Genomic DNA, 16,305 nt, shown 5'->3' with positions numbered 1-16,305 from the left:
GATGCGGGGTAGGCAGGAACCCGGAATGGACCCACGGACACGTGCCACCTGTCATAGATTGGGTGTTGCTACCTTTGCGCTCGCTGATAGTAGCATTAGTAGTAGATTAGCTTGTGACGTGAAATCATCTCCGAAAGAGTCTGAAAAGATAATCAGAATTTATTAAAGTTCATTCATTAACATTAATAATCCATATCCCGATGTATGGGCAGGCGACAATATGTAAGAATATTGCGACGATTAGTTCAGCTCCTCAATTAATGTGGAATTTTTTCAATTGCAATAATTTGGTGGTTGAGAACAATTTTTAAATGACATATTGCAATATGGAGTTGATGGATCGAGGGGTCAAAGAGGACAGTACTGAATCTTCGGATCGTTCCCACGATTTGACGGGTTTCGCGTCGGACACGAGTGACACGAGTGATGATGAAAGACTATTACCACCAGCGAAAGCCACCAACTCGATAAATCCAGTGTCAAGTGCATTCTCTATTGATAGTATCCTAGGAAGGAAGGAGTGCAGTCGAAGTGAGCAGGAATCAAGTGTTGAGAATAATCGGGGTGACAGTGTCGGGCAGGATGGAAGTTACTACGTTGGGCCGGTTGGGTTATCCGGGAGTTCGGGGAGTTTCTACGATCAGCGTAAGTGGATATTGTTGATTATTACCTTCACGTTACTAAAAGGTTAAAGTAGCCAGACTGTTGGTGCTGCGAAATACCGCCAAAATCCAGGTTCCATTACTTAGATTTCAAGGGGTAGTTTTTTCCCGTGAAATATCATTCCCGATCGTAAAATAAATAATTTCCCATCACTTTTAGCCCCTATTCCTATTAAGTATCACCAATTAAATGGTTCCAATCACTCTAATGCTCGAACTGTGGAAAATAAATGATTAATTCGGTTCAGTTTCCCTAAAAAATTATAAAAATAGAAATTTGTACTGCAATATATATTAACACAATCTAGGATCAGGATCAGAGTGGGATGGATGGAATTTCGTGCAATAGAGATTCAGGAATTACCTTCAAAGATAACAGCATCGCAAATTTTTGCCTGAAAACTGCCATGAACACTTTTGATTTTTTCCCTCATGAAATTTTTTTTTGTTGAGTAGATACCAATCCACTCTACAGTCCTGGATCAGCGCCATCATTGCCCGAAGGGCTGCCGGAGTCACCAGGATACTCAGCTGCCTCCCTGGCTTCGGCATCCCTCCTCTATGGCAGTTGGTTCACCCAATCGAAACCTGGTCAGTTGTTCGGTCTTCAAGGTAATTATTTATCCCCTAGAAATTATTTTTTTTTCCATGAGAAAAAATAATGCTGAAATAATGAAAGACCCCTCGAGAGATTCCTACAATCGTTTATGAGTTGTTGTTACCATCTCGGTTATTTCATTTTCCTGGACAATAGGCAGGGGCTCGTTCAGTCGAGATATACAACAGATCAAAACGAATATTGGGTGTTAAGGGTGTGAACGCACTAACGACTCTCTGACACGCGATTACAGCATCAGTACGCGATATGGAAGAATTGTTTCGATCATCACGCCTCAACATCTTTTACAAAACAATTTGGTGAATTAAATAATTGAAATTAATTAGTAAAAATATAATCTGAACTTTTCCACTTCCATGAATATCTTCTGATTTTGCTGGCGCCAATTTCTATAGTTTTTCTTTCAAAATGGACGACGTTCATCAGCATGTTTTTAATGCAACATCTTGTGCAATGAAGAATGTCCAATTTTTGTAATATGAAAAATCACGTAAAAGTCGAGAGACGAATGGATCCGCCATTGTCATTCTCTTCCTCAATCCGCCATGCTGTTAGGTGGCCATTTATCAGCGTCACTGCTCTAACCACCTACCGTTGAAGTGCTAAATGTCTCTGCACACTCGTAAATCTTTGCCCCGACGCTCTCCCCGCTACATCACCCTTTCTTATTCACTTTTCTTTACCCATTTTACTTTACTTCTCCCACTCGCTTTTACAGAACTCATTGAATGTCACTTTTCCCAAATTTAAAATTGTTCGATCAACGCATACGCGAAGTAAATAGAGATATGGGATGAAGAATGATACGGTTTGCACGCTCATCATAGCGGAATCGAAATTGAAAAAAGGAATTTAACAGGTGCTTTAACAAATGTATGTACCGAGCATGCAAGTTTCCACAAAGAAAAGAGCCTCATAAAAATGTCTAAGGTCTTGGTCAAACAGGAGAGACATCTGATTGTTGACAGAGTGCGGAACACTCGTCAGATAATTATTGAGGCAAACAATGCAGGAACGAGGTGTCAAAGTGATCGTTTCCATGTTAACATGCTCTACGATGGTTAAACAGAAAGAAAATATTGTCCCCTCTACCTCGATTTCATTTAACAAAATTTTTCCTGGAACTGTCTTAAAGGTTTCATGATCAATACTGAATTATTTACTTAATCATCTCTTGATTATTCTCTGTAATGGAGTTTCTTAGACGGAAATTCTCATGATACAATGTCATACGTGAAAGATATCATTAAATACTACTTGTTCCATTCATTATCGTTTAGAGGTGTAAAGTCTACGCTTTTCATGGACACGGTAAATAATTTCTCGGACATTAGAGTTATCGTGATTTTGAAATGCATTTGGAAAACTGGAAAATCACTACATTCTCATAATTTCCCTAGTTGATGCATATTTGATTCGAAATTTCTATCCATTTGCCTTTCTTCTAGTTGTTCTCTTGAAAAATTAAGGTACTTCCCAATAAGTTACAGTAAAATGTTTACCTTCGATTGTGTCATAGTGAGAGAGCGAAGGGAGCGAATTGAGCAGCGTTACACTTAATGTCACCTCGTGCCAGCGGTTAGACTGTTCTTCAATGAATATTTTGTAAAATGCAGGATATAGCCAAATTCTTGTACAAATCTGATCTGTAGCCCTCAATGTCCTCTCCAAAAATATCTATAACAAAAATTTCCCTTATCAGGCAAATTAATTTACCGTTCGTTCATGCATAACGTTTATAAATTTCAGCACCAAAACCGAGTGGCAGACGATCTCGAAAGCCCGGAGTTGACAGGAAACCTCGTCAAGCCTACAGTGCAAAACAGTTGGAAAGGCTTGAGTCTGAATTCAAGGTAAAATCAATGACAATAAAAAACATTATCCTGCAACTTTTATTTAACACATCATTTCCGTAGATGGATAAATACCTGAGTGTCAGTAAACGAATGGAGTTGTCAAAGACCCTGAGTCTCACCGAAGTACAAATAAAAACGTGGTTCCAAAATCGTCGAACAAAATGGAAGAAGCAGTTAACATCGCGGTTAAAAATTGCCCAGAGACAAGGACTCTTTCCTTCAGCATACTTTTCACCTGCAACATATCCTCTATTGCCTTATTACGCAGGACCACTTATATTTGGTGCACCCACGGGGGACGAACCAATGTCAGCAAGTCTCATGAGTCAATCACTTGGAGTTACGGAGGAACCGTGAGAATGCAAAGATAGAACATAAAGAATTTATGTCGCATCAACCGGTTATTGACTTCGGTGTCTTATTCAATCATTGAATACCTGTTCGTGTTAATAAAGTGTATGAGTTATTAGGAAAATTTCCATATTCCACTATTGCCTGCTGTGACATGATTGGGAGAACTCAGTTGAGCATGTAGGATTTTTTGGTTAATAAATTGATTCATTCAAACATTATGTAATTTCGCTAGGGAACTATTAAAATGGCTCAAGTCGATTTGGACTATTAGCCAGACTTCATTAAATACCTCGGAATGTAAGAAAGACAACAAAATTGTTTTTTAGTTCAGCTAAGAATTAATTAATTCATTATTTAGGAAATATTGTTATCAGACCCTTGGAACGGGTGGTAATGGGGGTGTGGATTTCGGCAATTTAACAATATGTTGGTAACCAAACAAATGTGAAAATGAAAAATACAAAAAGTTTGGAAAAAATATAAAAAATAAATGTAGCATTTTGATTGTGATTTATGATAAAACTGATCTAGTACATCACACCGCTCACTCTCCTTCGAATGTACGATGACATGGTGTATGACATGAGCAACTCGTCGTCTCGAACAATTATGTAAATCCCATCATGAAACATCAATACGATCCAATTGAATTAAACACTTGTTTTATTTTGACACTTCACTTTATGCAATTAGAGTGAAAATGGATATTCTAGAAGCAGTGTATGAATTATAGATTGTCTTTACACAAAGTTGATTATGACTAGACGACTGTTTCGATGTTGCAGTAGTGTTTCAAAGGGATGTAACTTCATTCTCATCCGGGATTTTTTTTACTGTCCTCTTCAGGGGAATCAATAGTCCAAGAAAAGCACAAGCTGCGAACCAATTAAGAGGGTACAAATTGTTAAGTACCATTTTTTCTCTCATTTATTTGTCTTGATAAATGAATTCATTGGATTACCAAGTAGCTGCACAGCAAGAACGATGATGATAGGCATGCAGTAATTATCGATTAAAAATCCGAGGAGTAAATTTCCGAATAGTGCACCGACTCTTATGAAAAATACTGCCAGAGCTGAGGCCGTTGCCCTAAATTAATTTTCAATAGTTAGAAAAGTATCATTGCCACAGTATATCGTTATGTATTTATGGAACTGGTCTTGTGAGAATTATCCTGGAATCATAGCAGGAAATGTAATAATTCTACTAGAAATTACATTGACCTGAAGTGTTGCTTTAACATAGTAAAGTTTCTACAGTTTTCATACAAGAATTTTACTCAAACGATTAATGGTTCCTTATATTCAGGGATTATTCCTAAAGAGTTGTCCTCGCCGTAGAATTACTGACTAAATTTACCTGAATTTCGTGGGAAAAATTTCAATCAATATACAGAGAACAATACTCATCCCGATGGAGGTGAACGCTTCGTAAATAGCGGATAGGACGAGATTTTGAGTAGATGATCGCACAAAAAAAAGTCCCATGGTGACAGCTGATGCAACAATACTCGAAGAAACTGCAAAATTATTCAATGAGCTGAGAAGATCATGGGAATATTTATGGTTCGACAAAAACGCCATATCCGAGTCGGAAAAATGGTGGGAAATCTTATGTTACCTACTTAAATAAAATTTATATCCAAGAGAGTCCACAAAAACAGGAAGAAGGAGACTTAGAGGAATGCAGGCACCACCAAGAATTACCATATGCATGTAAACATTGGTTGGTATGTGCACTGGACACTCCTGAGTTACATTCTATAAATAACATTAATCAAAGTGCAACAGCTGAGGAATGATAAAAATATTTTTTTCCGAATGAATCGAGATTTTTCACTCACAGTTGCATTAATTGAGTACAATTTAGTGATGCTGCAGACACTCGCCGATTCACCGGGAAATTTCACTTCGAATTTGGCGAATCTCGTGAATATCTCGGGAAACCATATTGTCAGGGCGTAGTATGACGAGCCGAGACAGAACATTATGGCGCAGGATATGGCAGTCCTTTGCAAAAATGGCGGTTTTAATATTTCTATAGTTTGTAGGTACACTTGAGCGAATATCTTGACAATTTTTTCCAATTGTGAAGTATCATTTCCCGTAGCGTTTGAACGAGCCTTCAATCTAGTGCAGAATTCAACTTCACCGCACTCCTCCAATTTTTCCTGGAATTTTTTTAATGAATAGAATTTGATTTGGATCATTATTCAACAGCAATGCCATTTTTCAAATATTTTTCCAGGGTTTATCATTTCCATCGGATTGTGATTGTGTAATAATCCAACAATAACACTGAAATTAATTAGTAACGTACTAGATACTCATCGAACGATTTGCCAGTATTTTCTTTATGCATTAGATCAAGAGTGTCAGCGAGTTTAGCATCATCACCAGATTCCGCAAGATACTTCGGTGTCTCGGGAAATGTCAAAAGCCATAGCCCTATTGCCAAAGCCGGCAAAGAGCAAATTAATACGAATAAGTTCCAAGAGTAAAAATGAAAGTATCTCGTCGTATACGAAATTTCAAGAGGAATTATGCCCCATCCAACGACTGTAAAAATAAATGAGGATTCATTTAGCATAACATATAAAATGTAAAAGTTATTAGAAAATCTTCGCGCTTTCACTTGGAAATTTTTTCGAATATTCTGATGTTTCTTGCAGATTTTTATAGCCACTTCAGAAGCGAAGTAGCAAAACGATTCATAACAATTCAAAAGTTTTCTACTGCTAAATTTACGTTACATACAAGTCTTTGGGAAAAATGTTATCTCTTAGATTCGGACTTATACAAAAAAAAAGAAATAAGATATTGCTTGTTGTTTAACTAATTTTTTCAATTTAAATTATATATCCTCATGAGAGTGCAAGGATTAATTGGTACACCCGAATCTTTAATGTATGATTATACATCAGCAAATTTCGTCCATTATTTCATTAATAATTATATAAAAAAATGAGAAATTACGGGGTAGTCCAATTAGTCCTAGAGACCAGGCCAATTCCAGCCAACAAAGAGTCCTTTCCCTCCGTCTTGACGATTGAAATTCTCCCAGGTACGTGAACGCAACCGCAGTTTGGCCGTTAACACTAAATAGTGAACGTAAACACGTGTAAATAAAAATACGTTAGAGAAAAATGACCAAATAAGTCAAAGGACGGAATCGGGAAGCTAATTCGATTGGCAATAGTTTCTCGCGGGGCTCAGTACAACTAGAATCATAACGTTTGTCTGTAATGAAATTCATCCGAAGTCACGTGATTGGAATGCTCTGGAATTCTTCCCGAATCAAATGTATTTTGCGTAATTTCAATTTTATATACAAAACTTGAAATAAATATTTTAAATTAATTGTAATGGATTAGTCAGAGGGTCTAGAACGTTCGTGACGCTGAATAGTCATCGATGAAATGAGAAACTTACGAGAAACCACTGAAAAACTTGAGCACAAGAAATGTCCAATAGTTTGGAATGACGGAAGACAAGGCTTCGAATATTCCTTGAGAAAAAAGAGCTGCGAGAAGAACAAACTTCCGACCTTGCAAGTCGGCTAAGCAGCCCCAAAAATACGATCCTATCATCATTCCTGAAATATGAAACAATTACTCTACAAGTCTGATACAGATAAAGAAATTTTAGTCACGTTCTTTGCATAAATAATTATCACCCCCTTCCGTTTCCTTTTTAATCCGCAAATCACTCTGAGTAATTACCTAATATTGGAGCTGTGGACAGGTGACTTTTGTCCGCAGTTGTCAAACTAAAATCACATGCAGCCGAAGGTAGTATCAGACCAACGTTGCTGATACTGAAGGCAGTGTTGAGGAGAATTAGACCACTCACTATCACGATTTTAAGATTAAATTTACCGAACCCTAGAACATGGTCAAACCGATTATACAGCGAAAATAATAAAAAATCAGCGAAGGTCGCCTTTAATCCAGTTTTAAAAATTCATCGCAGAGAAGCACATAATACACTCTCAATGAAGGAATCAATGCAAGCGTTTCTCTTATCATTTCAGAATCAAGAAAAATTTAATATAATTCTCCAGCCACTGCTCGATTCTTTTAAATATTTAATTTAGTTCTTAACTTCAGACAAAAAAATCGTGAATGTCTCACCGGCCACTTCAACAGCAGTGTCGATGTTGTGTTCTTCCGCGTAAACATCTAAAAAATGTTCATAAATAAAAATATATATATATTATTATATGAAACAATAATATCATCCCGATTTCATCTCTGTACTTAACACACGTCTTCCACTTTCATTTCATTCTGTAAAAGAAGGAAACGAGCCAGAAATCGAAAGAACACATAATAACATAAGTTAAAGGAGTATAAGTAATAATTATTGTATACATTTTTACCTACTGATTGTCGCCTCTCATACATCTTCCCTATTTTTTTAATATCTAAACTTCACTCAAATTTTTTTATTCACACACTTTTTTCGGCACTTAGTTTCTTCCCTTCTTCTACTTAAAGGAGCTTCTCCGAGATTAGCACGAAAACTGAACGAAAACGGGTATTTCTACGGGAATCATATCGCAGAACAGGTCCCTCCCTACTCGTTACCACTGACCGTTATCGAGCTAGCAAATAGAGGCCCGGATCAATCCGTTTGTAAAACATTTTTATTTAACCCTCGTACACCGCAATAACTGTTAATTGGCAACAATTGATGCTCCCTTGATGGAAAATAAATAATGTTGGAGAAAAGTTGCCAACCGGCTTTATTATGCAATACTTGTTACGCAAAAAATGTCAATTATTTGGTCATACGAAACATTTCGATTATGGGGCATTATTCGTTATCCAATAATTCAATCATCAGCGTTCCACTAATTTTTTTTGTTTTCGACGGATATGGAAAATACGCCCTCCATCAGCAAAATACAATAAGTTAGAATTCGATATTTACTAATGAATGTCCCGCGATGGCTAACATTGTTCTCCCCTTTTTAAAGCCATTGTTTCAACTGTACGATGCATTGAAACTACTTGGTGAAATATCTTATCAAAATATAGAAAAAAAATTAAGTTTTCAATGCTTTGTTTTATCGCTTAAATTCAACAACAAATTGTTAGTGATACTGAAAAATTATCGGAGATTTTAGAAAGCGTATAAGAACTTAATGTGTCTCTCTTAGCTTTGTGTTGAAGAGATGGAAATTTGGTGGATAATTGAGAGTTAGTGCAGAATCCACCATAACATCGTTGATGATTATGAATTCCACTCGCGAACATGACTACTCCACTACATTAACGTAGCATTGAAAAATTATGACTTCAGTCAACTCCAGAAAGTCATTTGAATATTGCAATATTTTACAATAGAATTTTCGCAGTAAAAATAAATGGCTATTTTTTTCAATTGATAACCATTGGGGTGCCCTGAAATATATTTGTGCAAGGAGATATCATGTTATCGCTTTCGGAACCAATAATTATATGTTCTGGGAGTTATTGTCTTCATAATTCAAGTCGTGGACGGAATTTTTATTTTTGTTATATATACTGATATTATATCATAATACACATGCTAATAAATGTTTCATTGTTTCTCTAAGGTTCGAAAGCTAATGTTTTGTTGAGATCAATTCCAAAAAGTAGATATTGATATATAAGCCGCTTTCGTTGTAGGATTGTAAACATTAAATATGTTTCCTTACCCCTAATAATATTCTTTTTTCATTCTTCATAGTGTTCTTCTTCTAAGTTTTACCACTAACTTTAGAAGACCTGTGCACTTTGAACTGCGTACAGTACAGTGGGTTCCGTTCAAATGCTCCAGCAGGCCGAATGGTCGTAAACTTAATAACATCGGTGTACACGATGCCGAGCCAATCAGATGAGGTGCCGTCCCACCAACGGCGCAGTGCGATTCTTATTGGCTCGGAAGCGTGAGCGCCCGAAGCTATAAATAGATGATTTTCGGGAGTTTAGATCATTCTTCTTATATCACTTGTTGGCGCAAAGTTACATTGAAATAATAATCAATATGTCTGGACGTGGCAAAGGAGGAAAGGTTAAGGGAAAGTCAAAGACTCGTTCAACAAGAGCTGGTCTTCAGTTCCCTGTGGGTCGTATTCATCGTCTTCTACGCAAAGGAAATTATGCAGAACGTGTTGGCGCTGGTGCTCCAGTTTACCTAGCTGCAGTAATGGAGTACTTAGCTGCTGAGGTTCTTGAGTTGGCAGGTAACGCCGCTCGTGACAACAAGAAGACTAGGATCATCCCTAGACATCTCCAGTTGGCCATTCGTAACGACGAGGAATTGAACAAGCTGTTATCAGGAGTTACCATCGCTCAGGGTGGTGTACTACCTAACATCCAGGCTGTTCTTCTCCCTAAGAAGACTGAAAAAAGCAGCTCTTAAATCAACTAAAAACAATCGGCCCTTTTCAGGGCCACCAAAATATCTTACGAAGGATTTCCATTTGCTATATCTCTTCCATATCAAATCTATATTAAACATTACATATTGGACAAAGAAGTTGCATATCACAAGCTTGCTACTGATAACTTAAATTTCATTTTCATAATATCTATGCAGAGTAATTATTTATCATTTCTGGAAGAAAAAAAATTCCAAAATTATGTATCGCGGCGAAAATCAAAACAATGGCGCGAATATTAACTGGTCAATGAAATGATTATAAAAAGGCTGAGCCAGTTATACAAAGTTTTAGTTTTATCTTGTAATGAAGGAAGAAACAGAAGGATTGATTATCGAAAAATATTTTTATGTAACGAGAACGACATTTCAGAAATGGATGAGAGTTCAAAACCAGTTGATTTTTCATATTTGCTTAGTATTCAACCGATATTGATATGAACACAACAGTGATTAATAAATCTAATCTACACAAAAGTCAACTTCGTAATTTTCGCGTATTGTATTACATGACTTTAAAGTGGTTAGTTGATCATCGTAGTCTACAGCCACAGAACGGAATGAGAATTCTATAGTGATACACTTGATGCGAAATAGTTGGAAGTAATTTCTTTAGTATCATAATTTATGGAAAGCTGGAAAAATTAGAGAATGTTAACGCTTTTTCATTCTAACAATTGAAAAAGACAATTGTTAAGATGAAAATTTGCAGTGCCAACAATAAAGTTTTTTCAAACCATGCAATAACATTATCTGGCAGATTTTCTATTTCTATGAAAGTTGTATTTTCTACGCGAATTGAGTTTACTTAGAGGAGAAAAAAAAGATACCTACAATATTCATTCATTATAAAGTGCCTCAAAAGAGTACGTTCATATGAAATGGCTGATAATTATTTGAATAATCACTTACTATAAATAACTATTTCGATGATGTCAAAATTTGAACGCATTAATGACAAAAATAAATGGGATACTATGGATGTTATCCAGATACTCTATTCTTTTTGACGAATGTTCCGATTCACCTTCGATATATCCATCAACCAAATGGACTGCGAGTAGACGTGTAATAAGAATTGCGGTGACTGATTAAAAAAATGGAATTCTTGACTTTCTGTCTTTTGCATAACTATTAGTTCAGTACACATTTTATACAATAGTTTCCTAAGACCGCCCTTCCAATCTGGTCGGAGTCTGCACATTAAACCATTAAAATTATGCCCTTATGGTGTATTTTCATGACAGCTTGAGGATTTCCTGTATTCATTAATATTTATGCCATTCAATAAGAACTTGTAACTTGAAAAGTCTGATGAATCATTTATTATATTGAAGTTTAAACACAACGGCACTCCAGATGCCTAAAGTACGTCATTAACATTTGGAGCCATTCTCCACAGTTTTCTGATTTTATCACACCTATCTACAAGTATTGAGGTTGTCTACACTTTTATTAACATTGCCAAATGATCATGAATGGACTCTTGTTCGCATAACATCATTAAAAAATAAAAAATATTAAAAACAAGGCATGATTTACAGCACTGAAGCGAGAAACTTGTAGCATTCCGAATAACAAGCCTGTCTCCATGGTCCGTGCTCGACAGGCAGGTGGAGCGCTTGAATATTTTACGTTTACTCAATCATAAGAGATTTGACATCTTCTACCTTCAAATCAAAATGACTGATAAAGTTGTATCACCAGTAGTTGCTTCCGCAACGGTATCTTCTGCTCCTGTAAAAGCAGAAGTAGCCAAGAAAGCAACCAAGGAGAAAAATTCAAAGCCTAAACCAACTCATCCCAGTACTGCTGACATGGTGAATGCGGCTGTCAGGACCCTCGCCGAACGTAATGGATCTTCTCTGCAAGCTATCAAGAAGTACATCGCTTCTAATTACAAGATTGATACCACTAAACACGCACTCTTCATCAAGAAGTACTTGAAATCGGCAGTCGCTGCAGGCACTCTTGTCCAAACTAAAGGAAATGGAGCATCTGGATCGTTTAAACTGGCAGTGAAGAAGAGTGACGTATCGAAACCGAAAACCAAACCGGTTGCCGCTAAGAAAGAAGCATCCCCGAAGAAGGTTACTCCGAAGAAACCTGCAAAGAAGATTGTGGACGCAAAACCTACGGCAAAGAAAGCCGCTTCAACCAAGAAAGCTTCAGTGAAGAAACCAGCTACTGAGAAAGCCACCAAACCGAAAGTAGCGAAAGCTGCAGGAACGTCGAAGAGTCCTAAAGCTAAGAAAGCTTCCAAAGGACCGACTGCCAAGCCGAAAATCCCCAAACCGAAAAAGACGGTTCCTGTGAAGACCAAAGCGGCACTTAAGAAAGTATCTTCAAAAAAGTGAATGCAACACAGTAAATCGATTCAGCTGATTTTAAACAAACGGCCCTTTTCAGGGCCAATAACCATTCATAAACGTAGAATTACTAATTAGAGCTACTATAATACATTGATTTCAGTATAGCTGCACAGAAGATTTATATTTAGCTCGATGAAAAGTAGGAGAAATTGAAAAATTTGGATCCTTAAGAGTAATTTCTATCTTAGAATAACAATATTCACTCTGTCCACTCTTCTGATAACAAAACGTAAATTTTCTTTGTGGGCGTAGTAAAAATATAGCAGGTGCATTTCGGCTAGAAAACAACTTGCCATCCTTGATGCATATACCATTTTTTACATATGTATCACTCCACGACAAATTTCAGTTGAGATAATTGGTAATGTCAATTATTAATCCTGTTCATTGTTACAGATTATTTGGATGTTTGAGAATCGATATTTTATGTTTTCACACTGAATCGTATTCAACATTTTTTTTATCTGATTGAAAAAATTCATAAATTGATAATAAACTTATAGATTGAATTGTTCATTTAAATTCAACATATTGTAGGAAAGACATTCACTTGTATTCTTAAAAATGTAAGTTCCGTGTCTCTGTCTATTTATTTCGCAAGCTATCTAAATGTAGATTAAAAAGCGGAATTTATTTCAAATGTATAAAATTGAATCAATTGAAATATTGTCAAATTAAAAAAAACCCTATTGATGAAATATTGAATTGAAGAAAATATTCATAATTATTGTAGCAACTACTAATCGGTTAAGAAATTGAATTGGCGACGTTATGATCATTTTTTGGCCCTGAAAAGGGCCGATTGTCTTTGTTGAAGTTGAGAACAACTTAAGCTCGCTCTCCACGAATACGACGAGCCAATTGGATGTCCTTTGGCATAATAGTCACTCTCTTGGCATGAATAGCGCAAAGATTGGTGTCCTCGAAGAGTCCGACAAGGTAAGCTTCGCTGGCTTCTTGAAGTGCCATCACAGCTGAACTTTGGAATCTCAAGTCAGTTTTGAAGTCCTGAGCAATCTCACGAACAAGTCGTTGGAAAGGAAGCTTACGAATGAGAAGTTCAGTGCTCTTCTGGTAACGACGAATCTCACGAAGAGCGACTGTTCCTGGCCTGTAGCGATGGGGCTTCTTCACTCCTCCAGTAGCGGGTGCACTCTTACGAGCGGCTTTGGTAGCCAACTGTTTCCTCGGAGCCTTTCCTCCAGTTGATTTACGAGCGGTTTGCTTGGTACGAGCCATTGTTGTGCGTTCTTAGTGACGAGACTAATAAAATGTTAATGTTACGAACTCAGTACATATAGTGTCCTACAAGATTCTGATTGGTCCGTAAGAGTAGGTGGGAGACCCCAACTGACGACACGCCATTGGCTCACCTACAAGTGGTGGGAAAAATAGCGGGCGCCCTCTATAGCAACACGCGCATATTACCGGTTCTCGTATCTCAAGCATCCACTTTCGTCTTGATTACTGAACTCTTCTTTATACTTTATTTGAAATGATAATTGTAACGAGGGCAAAAAATTGAAAAATGACGAAGCTAAGCCCTGTCTCTAAGTCTTAGCCAATAACTAGGGAATGATCGTTAGCACAAACTATATTTCGCCAATTCTAGATTTTATTTGAAATGAAAGGAGACAATTTCTCATTTTTTTGCAAAATTAATAAGCACGTGAAATAAATCACTGAAAGAACTATTTCTACGTTCAACGATAAATAGCAAGTCCAAAAAAATTAAACTGCTAACATGGGTACATGTTTCAATGAATATTTGGATAATTGCAAAAACATTTTCTGATCATTAAACTACTCCATGTATATGAAGAACCTAGAACATCGTCAGAGATTCCTTTTAATTAAGAAGCAAAGATAAATATCAAATATGAAACTTTCCTGGTAAAAAATCGGTGGGAAAGAATCATGTATCTTATTGCATAAGTGTGTTGAAAGGAACGGAAGGGGTGGTCATAAAAAACCTTATGGCCCTATGATATTTATTCGCTGAAAATTCGTCCTCAGGAATTTTATTCAAATTGAAAATAATGCAGAGTATTCTCCGAGGAATAATAGTTAAAATAATTTTGAATTATAAGACCAAGGGTAAAAACCATAGCTAAATACGATCTATTTTGTCTACGACTTGGTGTTTGATTAAATTGTGAAAATAATATGTTAAAAAAACGAAAAGTCCAACAAATTTATCAGAACTCAAATAATTATTCACTATTATCCCGAGTGCAATACAGCTGCATGAATATTCGGAAGCTGTTGTTTAGTAGCTAGATGGAGCAATTTATTAAAGATCGATAATCTAACTGTCTCATACGTGAATAGCCGAATTACTGTAAAAAAATCAAATTCTCTTAAAATTGTCTTCCATTTATTTTACAGTGAGCTCAACAATAATTATTTCTACGTTAATCGATATTATTGGTTTCAAATTGAAATTTTATTCAGTGACTTCTTTTAAATGTAAGTCATTTCAATCTAGTCTGATATTTTTGTAATCAGTTGTTCATATTTATTTTCGATTAATGAGTAAATTGAGTCATCAACATTGTGAAATTTTTGTGGCCCTGAAAAGGGCCGATTGTTTTTAAGGTGTTCCACTTTACTTGGAACTGGTGTATTTCGTGACAGCTTTTGTGCCTTCTGAAACAGCGTGCTTAGCTAATTCTCCAGGAAGGAGAAGACGAACAGCAGTCTGGATCTCCCGAGAAGTAATTGTAGAGCGCTTGTTGTAGTGAGCAAGTCTCGATGCTTCAGCAGCGATGCGTTCGAAAATATCGTTAACGAACGAATTCATGATGCTCATGGCTTTGCTTGAAACTCCAGTATCGGGGTGAACTTGTTTCAAGACTTTGTAAATGTAGATAGCGTAGCTCTCCTTCCTCTTACGCTTCTTCTTCTTGTCACTCTTAGTGATATTCTTCTGGGCCTTTCCGGCCTTCTTGACGGCTTTACCACTGGCTTTAGGCGGCATGATGCTTGAATTACAGTTTATACAGACTGCGAAGTTCCGTAAAAATGTGACGATGCAAGAATCGTACTGTATTTAAGAGCTCTGGCGTACACGACGCCGAGCCAATCAGAAGAGACATGCGCGCGTCTCTCAGGTTGCCCGGTTTTGATTGGTTCGGTAGCAAGAGCGTACTAAGCTATAAATGCTTAACTTAGAAAGTTTGAGGCATTATCTATCTATTGGCCTTTCACTGCGTTAGTCTTCAATTAACAATTTGTCGATATGTCTGGACGTGGCAAAGGAGGAAAGGTTAAGGGAAAGTCAAAGACCCGTTCAACAAGAGCTGGGCTTCAGTTCCCCGTTGGTCGTATTCATCGTCTACTACGCAAAGGAAATTATGCCGAACGTGTCGGTGCTGGAGCTCCAGTTTACCTAGCTGCAGTAATGGAGTACTTGGCTGCTGAGGTTCTTGAGTTGGCAGGCAACGCCGCTCGTGACAACAAGAAAACTAGGATCATCCCTAGACATCTCCAGTTGGCCATTCGTAACGACGAGGAGTTAAACAAGCTTCTGTCAGGAGTTACCATCGCTCAGGGTGGTGTGCTGCCCAACATCCAGGCGGTTCTTCTTCCCAAGAAGACTGAGAAAAGCAGTTCTTAAATTGGATCTCATCCATTATAACCAAATCGGCCCTTTTCAGGGCCACCAAATATTTTTCCGAAGAATACTCAATCTTGTTCTGTCAACACTTTGAATACGTGTTATGCATTCGTAATTAGGCTATTTTTAAATCTTAGCTTAAATAGCGGTTGAATCAAGAACTTCCTAATCCTAACTTATTATACCCTTAGGAAGTCCATTACAATAGCAATTAAACAATATTTAACGACTTCGTATCTATATGATATTCTCCATTTTTTTCGTATTTACAAAGAAAAGTTCATTTGAAATTTTAGGAATGACATAGGTGATTAGAATTTTGATAATAACAATTAATGAACTTCTTTCTAACTTAGATGTGAACTACCATCCATCTCCAAATTAGATAAAAAAAATGACTAAATTCAGCTGAG

The 16,305-nt window shown here is 36.9% G+C and overlaps 7 protein-coding genes across 8 annotated transcripts; 4 read left to right on the top strand and 3 right to left on the bottom strand.

Annotated features, from left to right (window-relative positions):
* Positions 1 to 120: 120 nt before the first annotated feature.
* On the top strand, positions 121 to 3,506 carry LOC135169042 (homeobox protein MSH-C-like). The gene is made up of 4 exons (XM_064133726.1): positions 121 to 645; positions 1,119 to 1,274; positions 3,031 to 3,134; positions 3,198 to 3,506. Exons 1-4 carry the CDS (start codon positions 312 to 314, stop codon positions 3,492 to 3,494), a joined length of 891 nt encoding a protein of 296 aa, XP_063989796.1. The 5' UTR covers positions 121 to 311; the 3' UTR covers positions 3,495 to 3,506.
* Positions 3,507 to 3,974: 468 nt separating this feature from the next.
* Positions 3,975 to 9,307, bottom strand: LOC135169014 (synaptic vesicle glycoprotein 2C-like). Of its 2 annotated transcripts, none has more exons than XM_064133682.1 (11): positions 7,872 to 9,096; positions 7,624 to 7,671; positions 7,213 to 7,374; positions 6,923 to 7,085; positions 6,467 to 6,588; positions 5,811 to 6,049; positions 5,335 to 5,661; positions 5,116 to 5,251; positions 4,851 to 5,010; positions 4,453 to 4,580; positions 3,975 to 4,366 (listed from the first exon to the last, which is right to left on the bottom strand). In XM_064133682.1, exons 1-11 carry the CDS (start codon positions 7,894 to 7,896, stop codon positions 4,284 to 4,286), a joined length of 1,593 nt encoding a protein of 530 aa, XP_063989752.1. In that variant the 5' UTR covers positions 7,897 to 9,096; the 3' UTR covers positions 3,975 to 4,283. The 2 variants fall into 2 exon arrangements, with proteins under 2 accessions (XP_063989752.1, XP_063989757.1); XM_064133687.1 differs by lacking the exon at positions 7,872 to 9,096 and adding an exon at positions 9,177 to 9,307 and having other exon boundaries at positions 3,979 to 4,366.
* Positions 9,308 to 9,474: 167 nt separating this feature from the next.
* On the top strand, positions 9,475 to 9,911 carry LOC135161173 (histone H2A). Its single transcript, XM_064118513.1, has one exon. The coding sequence runs from the start codon at positions 9,506 to 9,508 to the stop codon at positions 9,881 to 9,883; it is 378 nt and encodes a 125-aa protein (XP_063974583.1). The 5' UTR covers positions 9,475 to 9,505; the 3' UTR covers positions 9,884 to 9,911.
* A 1,645-nt stretch (positions 9,912 to 11,556) lies between these two features.
* LOC135172812 (histone H1-like) lies at positions 11,557 to 13,259 on the top strand. Its single transcript, XM_064139210.1, has one exon. It carries the CDS (start codon positions 11,584 to 11,586, stop codon positions 12,256 to 12,258), a length of 675 nt encoding a protein of 224 aa, XP_063995280.1. The 5' UTR covers positions 11,557 to 11,583; the 3' UTR covers positions 12,259 to 13,259.
* LOC135172843 (histone H3) lies at positions 13,057 to 13,525 on the bottom strand. Its single transcript, XM_064139262.1, has one exon. The coding sequence runs from the start codon at positions 13,510 to 13,512 to the stop codon at positions 13,102 to 13,104; it is 411 nt and encodes a 136-aa protein (XP_063995332.1). The 5' UTR covers positions 13,513 to 13,525; the 3' UTR covers positions 13,057 to 13,101.
* Positions 13,526 to 14,697: 1,172 nt separating this feature from the next.
* LOC135172871 (histone H2B-like) lies at positions 14,698 to 15,289 on the bottom strand. Its single transcript, XM_064139330.1, has one exon. The coding sequence runs from the start codon at positions 15,251 to 15,253 to the stop codon at positions 14,882 to 14,884; it is 372 nt and encodes a 123-aa protein (XP_063995400.1). The 5' UTR covers positions 15,254 to 15,289; the 3' UTR covers positions 14,698 to 14,881.
* Positions 15,290 to 15,482: 193 nt separating this feature from the next.
* On the top strand, positions 15,483 to 16,000 carry LOC135172864 (histone H2A). The gene has a single exon (XM_064139301.1). The coding sequence runs from the start codon at positions 15,515 to 15,517 to the stop codon at positions 15,890 to 15,892; it is 378 nt and encodes a 125-aa protein (XP_063995371.1). The 5' UTR covers positions 15,483 to 15,514; the 3' UTR covers positions 15,893 to 16,000.
* The last annotated feature ends 305 nt before the right edge of the window (positions 16,001 to 16,305 follow it).

The sequence above is a fragment of the Diachasmimorpha longicaudata genome, chromosome 1 (genome assembly GCF_034640455.1).
Source record: "Diachasmimorpha longicaudata isolate KC_UGA_2023 chromosome 1, iyDiaLong2, whole genome shotgun sequence".
Lineage (NCBI taxonomy): Eukaryota > Metazoa > Arthropoda > Insecta > Hymenoptera > Braconidae > Diachasmimorpha > Diachasmimorpha longicaudata.
This window is presented reverse-complemented; position numbering and strand designations above follow the sequence as displayed.

Bases quoted from the DNA above. Each gene is read 5' to 3' on its own strand.
- LOC135169042 (XM_064133726.1), top strand. From the start codon at position 312: ATGACATATTGCAATATGGAGTTGATGGATCGAGGGGTCAAAGAGGAC. The intron at 646-1,118 runs GTAAGTGGATAT...TTTGTTGAGTAG, and splicing joins GGGGAGTTTCTACGATCAGC to ATACCAATCCACTCTACAGT. The intron at 3,135-3,197 runs GTAAAATCAATG...TCATTTCCGTAG, and splicing joins GGCTTGAGTCTGAATTCAAG to ATGGATAAATACCTGAGTGT.
- LOC135169014 (XM_064133682.1), bottom strand. From the start codon at position 7,896: ATGTATGAGAGGCGACAATCAGTAG. The intron at 7,375-7,623 runs GTGAGACATTCA...ACCATGTTCTAG, and splicing joins CACTGCTGTTGAAGTGGCCG to GGTTCGGTAAATTTAATCTT. The intron at 5,662-5,810 runs GTACGTTACTAA...AAAAAATTCCAG, and splicing joins AATCGTTCGATGAGTATCTA to GAAAAATTGGAGGAGTGCGG.
- LOC135161173 (XM_064118513.1), top strand. From the start codon at position 9,506: ATGTCTGGACGTGGCAAAGGAGGAAAGGTTAAGGGAAAGTCAAAGACT.
- LOC135172812 (XM_064139210.1), top strand. From the start codon at position 11,584: ATGACTGATAAAGTTGTATCACCAGTAGTTGCTTCCGCAACGGTATCT.
- LOC135172843 (XM_064139262.1), bottom strand. From the start codon at position 13,512: ATGGCTCGTACCAAGCAAACCGCTCGTAAATCAACTGGAGGAAAGGCT.
- LOC135172871 (XM_064139330.1), bottom strand. From the start codon at position 15,253: ATGCCGCCTAAAGCCAGTGGTAAAGCCGTCAAGAAGGCCGGAAAGGCC.
- LOC135172864 (XM_064139301.1), top strand. From the start codon at position 15,515: ATGTCTGGACGTGGCAAAGGAGGAAAGGTTAAGGGAAAGTCAAAGACC.